At 39.7% G+C, this 12,843-nt stretch overlaps 1 protein-coding gene across 8 annotated transcripts in view; it reads left to right on the forward strand.

Moving 5' to 3' along the window:
* The window catches only part of NYAP2 (neuronal tyrosine-phosphorylated phosphoinositide-3-kinase adaptor 2), a 165,912-nt gene that overhangs the window by 29,143 nt on the left and 123,926 nt on the right, over positions 1–12,843 (forward strand). For 4 of the 8 annotated variants that reach the window (XM_080604051.1, XM_080604053.1, XM_080604058.1 and 1 more), the window contains exon 2: positions 7,653–7,895. In XM_080604051.1, the coding sequence (XP_080460177.1) occupies positions 7,653–7,895 (243 nt within the window). The other 4 variants (XM_080604056.1, XM_080604055.1, XM_080604054.1 and 1 more) reach the window with 3 other exon arrangements.

A 12,843-nucleotide genomic window follows, 5' to 3' on the forward strand; every position in this document is an offset into this window, starting at 1 on the left:
GTAGGCTTGCTCTTTGTTTGAGAAGCCCTGATTAATCGGCAGCAACAGACTAAGGCAGCTGGAGGGAGCAAGCCTGCCTGTAGTCACGGGGGGGAGAGAGAGGCGATGCCACAAGCTAGGCTGCTTCAGACCTTCTGTGTCTAAGTGGCGATGAGGGAGCGAGTGTCTTTCCTGCCGCAAGAAGCCATTTGGATAGGATGTTTTCTACTCCTTACATTCCTTTCTTTTTGTCTCCACAGAACATATTCAAATGAGGCACCTTAGCAATCTCTGTGTTAGTGCATATGATGGTGCTGTAATCTTTTATGTTGTAAAGTGGGTAAAAACCATCCAGTTTCTTCTCTGCTGGACCTCAAAGCAGGGTGTTGTTTATACCCTCCCATTATCTGTACCCTCTCTTCTCTGAATGTGGATTTAAAGAAGCAAGCACCTGTCTTCTCTTGCCACTGCTTTTTTTTAAAAGCCAAACTTTCCATGCCGTTTTAATCATACGTTAAGAAGATCCGTAATGTAACGCTGGCTTACAGTGATGCCGAATTCTACAATCTGGGCAATTTTGCCAACAAGATTTAATGCACTTTAACTGAAGAAAAAACTGAGCCTAACTGCAAATCTGTTTCTTATGGTGCTGAAATATCCCTTCCGACTGCACTGAGATAACCACAGGAAAGGGCTTTTACAGGCAAAAGTCACCTTTGATTATTGCACTTAGCAGTCCCCGTGGACTTGAATTTTGGTACGTACATATTTTTGAAAATTCTTTGAGCATGCTGATAAAATATGGTGCTAATTAGAATGAAGAAATAATCATACTTACAGAATGAAATAATGAGTAGTTGGAATGCATAATGGTGAACTTGCATGTCTTTTAGGGAGGTATTAATCAAGCCATTGCTAAAGTAAAAGCTGAAGTCTATTTGACTGTTTTTGTGTACTTCACGTGTTGATTGTGCTTGTAATAGAGACATTTTGCAGCTGGATTTTTTGTTGGTAAAAGGCACTGTTAAATAATTAAAAACATTCTTTGCTATTTTCTGATGAATTAATTGAAATAATTCTTAACGTCTATGTTAGTTACTTATTAGACATGCTACACCATTAATATTTTACAGCATCTTAACATGATGCTGGTGGTAGTGAAATCTCCATTTCATTTTAAGGAGAGAAAAAAACCCACATCCGTCAGCAAGCAAGCTCATTCTTCTGAGTTCTAATACACTCCTGTTTGCATACAGAATATGTGTGTGTATGTCCCTGTGTGGCTTTATTTCTTCTTTTTGTTCATAAATCATCCACATAATAATGGGATGATAAAATGTCATAATTATACTTAAGTACTAGCTGTTCTGAATCTAGTTTTGTAATTGTCCAACATCCGTGTGGTTAGGAGGAAGCATTATTTTCCTCAGGGGATAAAAGTGATAGAAGTGTTGCCTTATTGCAAAGTAAACAACAGCTCTTTACATTCTAGAGTCATCGAGGAGTCATTGTTAGCAAAGACCTTTCCCTTTTCAGAAAGCACTACCAAGGGATGCAAAATTCAAGGCCTGTTTTTTTTTTTTTTTTTAAACTACAGGGGGGATGACTTCCCCATATGAAGGGCGGGATGTCTATAGAAATGGGCTATTACTTTAAACCCATGCAATAGCATTCTCATTCTCCTGAAGGAGACACTTTTAACCTCTTTAAGTGAAGGACTTAGCACTACTTAGCTTCAATGATTTCACCCAGGTGCTAGAGCTCATGCTGTACAATATAATGAGGACAAGGCATATAATGTGTAATCCCAGTCAAAATATGGGGGTACATTTTGTATTTCCAAATGAATGTAGTATTTTTCTTTAAATGTCTGCATAAAAATTTGTCAAATGATATATAGCAGGAAACTTGTAGCCTATTTGAGACAGTCTTTACTTTCTGTTTGACATGAGAATTTAATGCATTACTGTGTGAAAATAGTGATGCCAGATCATTAAGAATGAGGAGGGAATGCAACTTCAAAAAGCATGTCTTAGAAATTTTTCACATCATATTCAACTGTTTGGGTATTTCAAAGGTCAGTTGGCATAAGGCACAGTTATGATAAGAGGAGAGTTCTGGAAAGTAGTCTCTAGTATTTTTTTTCCATCACTGAATTTTTCTTGGTTGCAGAGGAAGTATTCTTTGTACACCCAATACCATTAGGTCCTTATTGGCACTGCTGTGGTCAGCAGTTTGTGAAAATTGGATATAGCTTGTCTGCTCATCTCTTACTGCCTTTCAAGTGACTAGAACACAACAGCACAAACTTAAGGGCTGAATGGCTGATCAGTATCCTTGATTTGTGCAGAATCCTCCTGAAATATTTTGTTGAGGGAATTGACAGGCAATGCAAAAGTGGATGTGTTTTCAAAGAAGAGGCAGTATCTGGAAGGAAGACAGGCAGGACTGGGGAGGTGTAGACCTCTTATAAATGAAAGGTTGGGCTCAGGACTTTGGGCAACTGTAGTGTTGTGTTACTGTGCTTGGTTCTCCTATGTTAAAATAACAACAAAAAAATCCCTCTGGTTGAGGAAGAAGGCAATCAGTGCCTTTGTCACTGCTTCAAAAAGCTCCTTCAGTTTAATGTCAGCATTGCCAATTTTCAGTGCAGCACAGCTGCAGCTTATGGCTGTCAAGCATGCTGAAAAGCAACTGATATTTTGGGGATCCTCATGTGAATAAGAGGGAGAACCACATATCTGAATGGTAGCACCTAGCAGCGCTGCAATATTGTGATAGTAGGACAATTGCATTTTATTTTATGAATTCAGTGTCTTTGCATGCTGATCACATGAAAAAGAGGTGTTTGGTTTTGATCAAGAAGCTGTATGTTTGGCATGGGAGCAAATAGTTGAGTAAAAAGTAAGGTGTGCAACAGTCTTGTGAAGCACAATGCATTATTCTCACATATAAATTATTTCTGAATCATTACAAAGATCGTGACTTCAGTTATGTAAATATTTGTAGGCAAAACCGGTAAGGGGATTGCTTGCCCTTGCCAGCAGCAAGCCAGATGTACTGGCTGGGGGGGACAGGGGACACCCACCCACAAAAGTCTTGCTTGCTTTACGCCTTCCATGCTGACAGCTGATGACACAGGCCAAGACAGTGCGAGCTGCTCTCTGCTGCTTTGCAAATGTCTCTCTGATTTGGAAGAAAGCACTTCTAGATTTTGAGGAAATTTTATCTTCCTGAATTTTAAAAAAGATTATATTGTCAGAGACTCCTTTTCTGGATGGTCTTAAAATCTTTCCCCAGGATGGTGACACTTGTTACAGAACTTAAATCTAAAACACTTGATGTTTTAATTCATCAGTGTATATTAACAAACATAGTAGCATTGAAAGGACCAATGCACAATTATGTAATAAATGTAGGATTAATCACTGTCTGGTCACCTGGCCTATGTTGCTACTTGTAAGAACATGTACAGAGTTCTCATAAATGTAAAAGCTCTATTTATAGCTTAGAAAGCAAAGATTAAGCTACAGGTGGAGATGTGTGAAACTCCGTTTGTGGCTATTTGGAGGCTCAGGTGACAACGAACACAACTATATTTCTCAGTGAGGTTTCACATAGTGTTAGTGCAACCCTCTAAGAGGCAAAGTGAACATGTTGAACAACTCCTTACATGTGCCCTTCCACTCAGGAGAATTTCCAAAACTGTTCAGTGTTTGTTGAATGCTTACAGCAAAGTTCCTTCCATTAATTTCAATTTTCTCAGTATGTTGGCTCCAATAGGGGCAAAAAAAGTAGGGGCAAAATCCAGGGCTTTTCATCATGTTTCCTTCTGTCCCCACACAATGAAGGGGGGAAGAGAAAGGAGTATTAGGAGAATATCCCAAACAGAGCAACTTTCAGTTACTATTTTCCAGAGTGTATTGGTTTCAAAACCAAAATGTACTGAATGCAATTTGGTTGCAAATAGAAGGTGGCCCTGCATGGTCCCTGTTACTAGCTAATAAAATATCTGCTTGCAACGTGTATATTAGGGTTACCAAAATGGTGGTGCCTCACCTACAGCTTACACTACATATTTAACAACTTGCATTTGCATTTTTTAATCAAATATAAATGTACCCAGAACACTTGCTTGTACTTGTATCTGTCGTGACAGATGGGTAGGAATTGCTTGCTGCCTGAGTTCACCAGCAAGCAGAACCTTTGACCACAGGTTGATCGGTGCTGCCCACAATCAGCATTTCCTGATAAGAGTGGCAAGCAAATGATGTGTATGACTTGGTGGGCCACGTGGACTGCAGTTGGAAAGCGCATTTACGACGTTAACGTAGTATCTCAGAAGTGGTATTGCTACCTTTCAGTAAAATTGGTCTAAATGTGCTATGCAAGGAATACTAATACTATAAAAATGTTTACAGTAATTAGTTAAGCTTTTTGCCCCAGCTGTTTGCATTTTTATTCCCTGTTTAAGCAGAGCACGTACGGCCATCAGATATTAGTAAATGCAATGAGGCTGTAAAATACCATGCAGGCAGGAGATATGCAGGTTTTAATCCAGAAAATGCTTGCTGTAGGTATAGATGCTTTTCAAAATTAGTGCCATAAGAGCTGGTTAAAGGCTTTGAAGTCTCTGTGAGCCCCCCAACAGTTCCTCCAGGAATACCCCAAGCTGAATTTGGTGTCAGTAGCATGCAGGCATTGACTGTCAGTGAGGAGTTCAATAACAACAGCTATTCTCATTACTGTTGCAGGATTGGACCCCTGTTGGGGCAAAGAACTTCTTGATCTATTTAATTAAATACCATGCAAATTTTTGGCATTCTGAATGAGCTTTGTAGTAGTGATAAAACAGTATATAAAGTATTTGTTCAGCTGTGTGCGGTGACCAGAGACTTGCTTATTTTAGTCTTTTTCTAATTGGAACAACCTTGGTATTAATCCTTCTGTATATAAATAAATTTAACTATAAAAGGAGATTCAGCATACCCTTAAGAGTCACTCATTTTAGACCTCCAAAAAACAAAAAGGTTAGGCATGGAAAAAAATGCAGTATTGTCATAAAAGAGGGTGCAAAGCAGATCAAGTTCTGTCTCTTGGAAAAATGGATCTGAACTGCATTTATTGAGGGCCTGCTGAGGTTATCTTCAGGATAAAATTTCATATTATATTTCATGAGTAAAATCTGGTCCTTGGAGAAATCAATGGCAAAGCTACCATTAAGGTCACTACAGTGGGGTTTCTCTGTTTTACAGGTTTATCTGAATTAAATTAAATGCAACACCAATGCAGAAACTAGACTTACTAGAATTCCAAAATAAAAAATAAAGTGAAATAAACATCTGCTGTGGCAATGGCCTAGATCTTAACCATCAGGAAGCAGGAACTATTTGGGAAGCTTTGAGGTTCTGGAGTTGGAGCAGTCCATGCCAGTAATATTGCTTTTAATCAGGCAGGCCTCACTGCTGTAAAGAGAGCCCCCCATGTAGGGGATCTAGTGCCTGAACTTATTTTTCTTAATCAGAAGGGTTAAGAATTGGTCTAAAATGATGTCTACTGGAGCATTCACTCCTTTGTGGACACTGTGCCACTTACAGTAAATATATCTGATTGCTCAGTGCATGTTCCGGCCCAGTGGAGTGCTAGCCACCTCCAGTGCGACAGCTATGTGAAATTGGCACGTGTTCACATTTGGGCTGTGCTAAGACCTCTTTACTGGTTGTAGCCTGCAGGGATTAGGAGAAGATACCTATATCCCTGCTGAAAATACGGTAAGATCAATCCAGTGATCCTGAACATCCTTGTGTTCAGGCTCAGATGATAGCAAAGGTCCTCTTGGGAGGCAGAGGTGATGGGAGCAGGCCCTTCCCAACCTCTGAATCTTCATGTTTTTAACACAGCTTACCACTGAACAGAAGTAATTTTGATATAGAAAAACAGATAACAAGGGAAAAGTCATTGGTGTGCATCGCATTAATCATTAACTGTCTAAAATCAGCTTGTCGCCATTGCCACTTCACATGATCAAGAAGGGGGAGGGAAAGGGTGGAAAATATTTCTCTACCCTTCACGTGCCCTGCAGATTGCTTACTCCATGGATGTGGAAACATTTTGTTCTTGTGCTCAGGGCTGTGCCCGAATGTCCACAGTGATTGCTAGAATCTATTAGTTTTTTTATTTTATTTTTATAAATCAGGGCCTACCCTGATCAGAATGTTGCCTGTCCAGCAGAGTAATAAAGATTAGAAATATGGCAGTATGCTAGGAGACAGATGAAAAATTTTGATGATGATTACGCAGGGGCTCTGCCCCTAAAAATCTGTGTGCAGACAGGCTACTCATTGCCTATTCAGTAAGATCACTTCTAGTAGCAGTGCTGGCACCGTTCTCAGGCACATTCCGAGAAGTCACAGCATCCTTCTGCAGGAAGGGAGGGCTGCTCTCGCAGCGACGAGGCAAGCGGGCCTTGGAGCGGCGTGCAGCCACCAGGCCTGCCGGTGCCTCGCTCCATCACCCCGCGTCAGGCCTCGGTTGTAAGATGGCGGCCCCCTCACAGCGGGGTGCGGGACAGCGCCAGTCAAGATCGTAGCATCTCTGTACCTTAGAGCAGGAAGGCTGCAATCAGCATGTAAAATAAGGTGGTGCACGCCTGCTTTTTAACATTCTGTATTACTCACATAACAGCTTGTTAATCTGGTTGTACAGAATTTAGCTGGCCAATATGTTTTTTCAAGTTACACCTTGTCTTTAGTCACCTGTAGTATTTATTGATGCCTGCACACCGGGGTTGTTGTGACTCCAAGGCTGTCTGCTTCTGAGTGGGAAGCCTTCAGGCCTTTCTGAGAGCCTTTAGGCTTCCTGCCATGGAGCCATAAGTGGGCTGGGGATCCCAGTGCGTGCCAGCTCCACGCTGTGTAGCTGGAGGTGCTGTAAATGCAAGTGTCTGTCATACCTGTGGAAGAAATACAGAAGCTTGGAGAACTCAAGCACTTCACAGTTCTGAAGGTCCCAGCTGAGCTGAGTTTTCTTGTCTGTTCTTGGGGCTTCAAGCTAATAAGCTGCCGGGCAGCAGATGACTAGGAGCTCATGGATTCATTTCTGTGTTACTGAGAAGTACGGGAAGCTATTTTACAATACTTCTTTCTAGATTTTGAACCTGAAGAGAAAATTGAACTTTTTTGTTCTAAAAAATGGAACGGTATTTTCCACCTCAATTTTTTGAGGTGGAAATATTCTGCAGAACAGGAATTTTTTTCTGGTGATTTGCTTTGGTGTAGCTGTGTCTAAACTGTAAAAAGGATCTGTTGTCCTTGGAAACTTTTTCAGTCCACTTCAAACCAAGATTCGGGGAAAACAATGTCCTTGCAACTGAAAGCTGTTAGGAAAAGCAAGGGGTGGGAGAAAACCTTATAATCCACATAATTTTGGGGATTTGAACAATATATAATTGGATGGATCAGCATCACTTGAAAGAAGAGGTTGTAGGGTTTTGTCTTCTTGTCTCTATAATAATACAGTTCTGTGTTCTGAATTGCTTTGTTTATTGTCCTTTAGACAGGAGAAAGTATAAAAGTTCTTATAGAGATGTTAATTATAATTGACACAGTCTCGCTGTCATAAACCATAAGTTATTTTCCTACTGATCAAGGTATTATGTGTTTTTCAACCTGCAGGAAACGTTGCTTTCCTTTGTTCATTATCTCCTGCAAGATGATGAGTTCTAATCAGGAGGAGGTCACTTTGGGCGCTTTTCTCCAGTACATTGAAGATATGGGGATGAAGGCCTATGATGGCTTGGTTATACAGAATGCATCAGACATTGCTCGAGAGAATGATCGCATGAGGAATGAAACAAACCTGGCTTACTTGAAAGAAAAGAGCGAAAAACGCCGAAAACAAGAAGAAGCAATAAAACGGTAAATATTTTGATAAAAAGATGAGTGGTCTGGCAGAGTGAATGAACAGTGAGGGGCTCAGAGTCTCAGCAGTGGTAAATCTGCTTAGATCAGTTGACTTCCAGCTGCTTGTTGGTTTAAAAAAAAAAAAAAAAAAACACAAAAAAAGGCATTACAGGCCTGTGTCAGGCTGCTAATTGCATGTGTATTATATTGTATAGACACAGTACTGAATGGTTCTCCTCTCCTCAATGGAAGAGATTATTCCCATCAAAATGTGTTAAATTTAAGTATGTGTGGCGTCTTCAGCAGGTGTGATTTGTAACAAAAATTCTAGGTGTTTGCAATTGGAGACCTATATCTAATGGAAAATAGGTCCTCAGCCACCTGGTGCTTTTAGTTCAACAGTGTCTACTTTGTGCAAAGATGTATTGTGCAAACCCTTGCAAATAGGGACAGCCTCACAGATGAAAACAGATTCTTCTTGAGTTGGTTTCAGATTCTGATAAGCTTTCAAAGCTCCCTAATTGGTATCTACAAAAATTTTGTCTTGTGTTATTTGACTTCTTGACCATTCTGCGCTCACTGAAGTCAGTAACAAAAAAATAAATTGTATTTGTTTGAATATTTGAAGTGGATCACACACCTGATGGGCATAACCCCATAATGTCTCTTGAACAATTCCATCAATTTTAATTGACAGTTAATGAGAGGAGCGCTTACACGATGTGGCCTCTTGTGCCAGAGGATAGCAATGAAATCTCTGCAGTCTTTTTGACAGGAAAAGAAGGGTGCGTGGGATAGTTATTTATCTATCTATCTATCTAGAGAGTTATTTATCTATATACACGTATACTCACACACACATTTGCATGTCCAAAATGTGTATTTTATCAAAATGGGCAAATTGTGTAATACAATTAAACCATCCATCTAAATGCTAAACTTTTATATGAAAATGGATGGCTTGAGCACAAACTGGTAGGGGTCCTTTGAATTTTTTTCCCCCCAGCATGAATTTTCCATATTTCAGCTTAAGTGATTAAATTTTATGCCATGTCTTGGGTACTGTACATCCAGGTATAACAGACATGCTGTGCTGTGAACATTCCAGTGACGCCTCAGTAGTCTGGTAATTTTGATGGAATGTTAAAAGGAAAAGAGCAGCCCATATAGTTTGGGGGAAGGAGAAGAAGCAACATAAAGCAAAATAATGGCTGCTTTACATTCCAGGAATTAGAATTATCTGGATTTCCACTAATTTGGTTTCTGTAGAGGATATAAGAATGTGTAATTAAAGTGAATAATAAGAGCCAATGCAATGTTTGTTTTTGTGTCTTCTGGACTAGTTACCTTGTCAGTTCCTTCTGGGTGATGTTTAGAGGGATTCAAACTGTTGAGGAGTCAAAGGCATAGGTAGCTTGTAGCAGGAGCTATGCTATGCGTGACTTGACAAAGAAAAACGTTTTTTCTTGCATCAAATGAATGCAGTTTTTGTTTTGTTTTGATCTATGCAGGATTTATGCATTTTGTTTAATTCTTGCGAGTTTCATTTAGTGTTCCTGGAAGCAGGTACTGGAAAATTTGTGTTGAAGATGAGTGCCTTTAGCAGTAAAAAACAAAACAATAACAACCACAAGAAACCCTGCAGTTTTAGTCTTCTCTTTCTTTTGACTACTGTAGTTACATACACTGCAGAACTTCCAAGAGGGATGAGTAGGGTCTGATGGTAAGGGGGGGTTAAATTATAGTTATATGAAGAAGAGGAAAAATTTGAATGTCTCACCTGCTAAGCAAAAGTGCTAGTCAGTAAACCACTGTTCTAAAGTAGTGAGATGAAAAGTACCTTCTTATCTGTGGGCAATATTGGTCGTAAGTGGACGGTTGGACTAGATGATCTCAGAGGTCTTTGCCAGCCTTAATTATTCTATGATCTTAAATTATTGGCTTTTCCCACTGAAGAAAATTATTTACAAATCTAATTTGAACTTTTTTGAATTTATTGAAATTTCACTTTTTCATTAATTTACAACTGCTGCAAAAATAAATTCCTCGGTCCTTGTGGTGGCAACTTCATTTGATAAGCTGTTAAACTGTCAATGTATACATATTTATTTAGAATATGGTCTTTAGGGTTGACAGCTAATTAGGCTGTGTTCTGGCTAAGCCTTTCACGAGCACTTTTATGAGTGATCATAAAGGTCACTAAATGCCAGAACAGGCTTTGTTGTAAATAAGTTTCTTGAGGCATGGGAGTAGGTTTTGGACCTACCTGGTTCTTAAGCTTCTCCATACCTAACTTGAATGGTGGTAATAGTATTTCCAACCTTGTGGTTGTTTTGTGTGGTTTTGTTTATTGATTCTGGCAAAGTGATTTGATGAAGAGGTCTGGATAAGTGTTGATGATTTAGGGCTGAGCCAAATCATGAATTTCTCTGCTTACGTTACACAGAGATGGCTGAAACAGAGCTCTGCTCCCCAGGTAGTGTCAGAAAATGCAAGGAAGATTCCCAGCAATGCTGTGGGTTTATCTGAGGAACAGTATGTGTGTGTTGTGCATGCATAAACGTGTGTGTATGTGATTTATAGGCACCAACATTTCTTGGATATAGCACTATTCTGTGCGAAACTGTGTTCACGGTAGGCCCCTCTACTCCCCACCCATTTGGCTTATTGCAGTAGCATTGGTGTGTGTGTGTGCATGCAATATTTCCTTCTAAGGAAATGGAGTAGGAAAAACACCCTAGGAAATCTTAGAAAATGTTTTCTTTACCTAGACTTTTTCTATCTTTTCCCTGTGTAAACTTGGGAACGGAAAATAGATATTCATGATCAACCCTTGATCAGTACAACTAAGAGCAATGACAGACTAAGGGAAAACAACTGATTTGACTACAGGAACAATGATGTCTAAAGTCACTTAGGCTGATTGCAATCAAGTCTGCTCCCTGTAGTAACCTCCAGAGGTTCACCCAAGCCCATGTCTACTGAAACACGGCAGTCAGAAAAGGTAAAGTAGGATTATTGATTTCTTCTTTGTTCTGTACTAGTTTCCTTATGTCTTTACCTTATCTTCATGGGTATTTATATTACCCTATTTCCTGATAGTGTGGCCTAGATAGCAAATGGTGCACATGTGCAGTGATAGCAGTGCTAACAGTCTGGAGACTATCAACAGCCGAAAACAATCTCCGTAGCAACAAGGGAGCCTTCCCCTGCGACTCCCAGCAGGTAGATTTTGAGCAGGAGAGGGGGTTCCAGCAAACACGCTCCTTTTGATGGCAGGAATCAAAATAAAGCAGTTGCAAGTCTTTGGCACCTACTGAAAATTGCATAAGTCTGATGATTTAATTTTTGAGGAGCTATTCAGTGTTGGTGTTCAGATGGTCTCTTTGAGAAGTAGGCTGTTCATGTATATTAACAAATTAATGAGCGCTTTATTTAATATTAATACAGTGTTGGTATTCACACAAACATTATTGCAAAGAATCTGTTATTTACCTGAGTCATCTGATAACCATGCTGAATGACTTAAAACTTCATTGAAATGCATTAGTATTGGCAGTTTGGAAACAAGATCTGAAAAATGACCCTAAAAAAAAAAAGTGCAATTATATTTTTGCCTTACAAAAGGATACATTTGTGTTGTGTTTCTTCAATAGCACTGATGTACCGTTAGCATGATTGCTATTTCATTCTCTGTGGTTCTGATAGGTTAATTGTGGGGAAAAATGTATGGATCTATTGTAAATTGAAGGGGATAAACCATGCATCGCATTGGAAAAAAAAAACAACTAGCCTTTGTCTGATCTTGCTGGGCTGAGTCAGCTGATCTGATCTGAATTTCTGACCTAATTTTAGTAGAGTACTTAGCGATCATGCAGAGAAAATAAGGTTAACATGCTGATCAGTTAGCTGGGAGTAAGCCACAGTAAATATTAGTGCGCATACATTTTAAGCCTAATTTTTAGACCCTCTTCCTTCTTTTATTTGTCTGGACTCACTTACTTGATCGTTGTCTGTTCAGGAGGCTATGTTCAGACCAAGAGAATACACTGGCATGTTGCCCACAGAGCTTATAAATTACAAATAAAGTTACGAAGCAGCATTAGTTTCACTGGGAGTAAGTTGCAGTACTGTGAGATGTACATTTGCGATGATACAGTATCTGACATAGGCAGTGTTTCTGGGAACAGAAGGTAGATTGGGCTCTGCTGTTCTGGGTGCCAGGGAAAAGGTGAGAATTCTGAGTTTACTTAAGGCACCTCTTATAATAAGCAGTTGCTTCCTTACTCATCCTTAATTGAAATACATATATTTAAATACTTTGCATCTATTATATTTAGTCTTGTGTGATACTTCATTGGTGACTTTTTCTAAAATTGTATAAGTACAAAGCATTAGTAAGAAATAATGAACCCTTCCTCCTCTTTCTTTTAAGGCTGAGGCATGTTGCATTAATCATAGGGAGTGGCAGGGGTTGCACACTTTCATAGGAGATGCATGCTTTCAAAGTTTTGGCTTCTGGTTTTTAGGTATCATTTAAGATACTGTTTTTGTTGGGGGAGTTGACATTTTGATTTGTAATACTACAAAAATGTGACTGCTCTAGTGTGAAGCTGGTGGTGTCAGTAGGCATGCATTTCTGCCTGCCAAATCTTGGATGTCGCCACCAAAATATTTCTGCTTCTGATGGTTTCCCTGACTCCTAGCTCATTCCCAGCACCTAAGTGGCTCTGTGCAAAGCCTTGTTTCTGCTTGTTGAGGGAAGTATCCAGACAGATGCTGTCAAGAGGAGGAGCTTTTAGGAGCACTGTTTGTGCTAAAGCTAGCAGAAATGGGCCAGCCAGCCAGTGGCAGAGTTAAGCTCTTGTAATAAAGAAGGAATTGTAATGAACAGCTGTCATCCTAACCTCTCCTTTCTATGACAACTCAAATATTGAAGAAGACTAACCCATCGGCAAAAGTA

Source organism: Anser brachyrhynchus, assembly GCF_964034855.1.
Source record: "Anser brachyrhynchus genome assembly, chromosome: 9".
Classification (NCBI taxonomy): Eukaryota; Metazoa; Chordata; class Aves; order Anseriformes; family Anatidae; genus Anser; species Anser brachyrhynchus.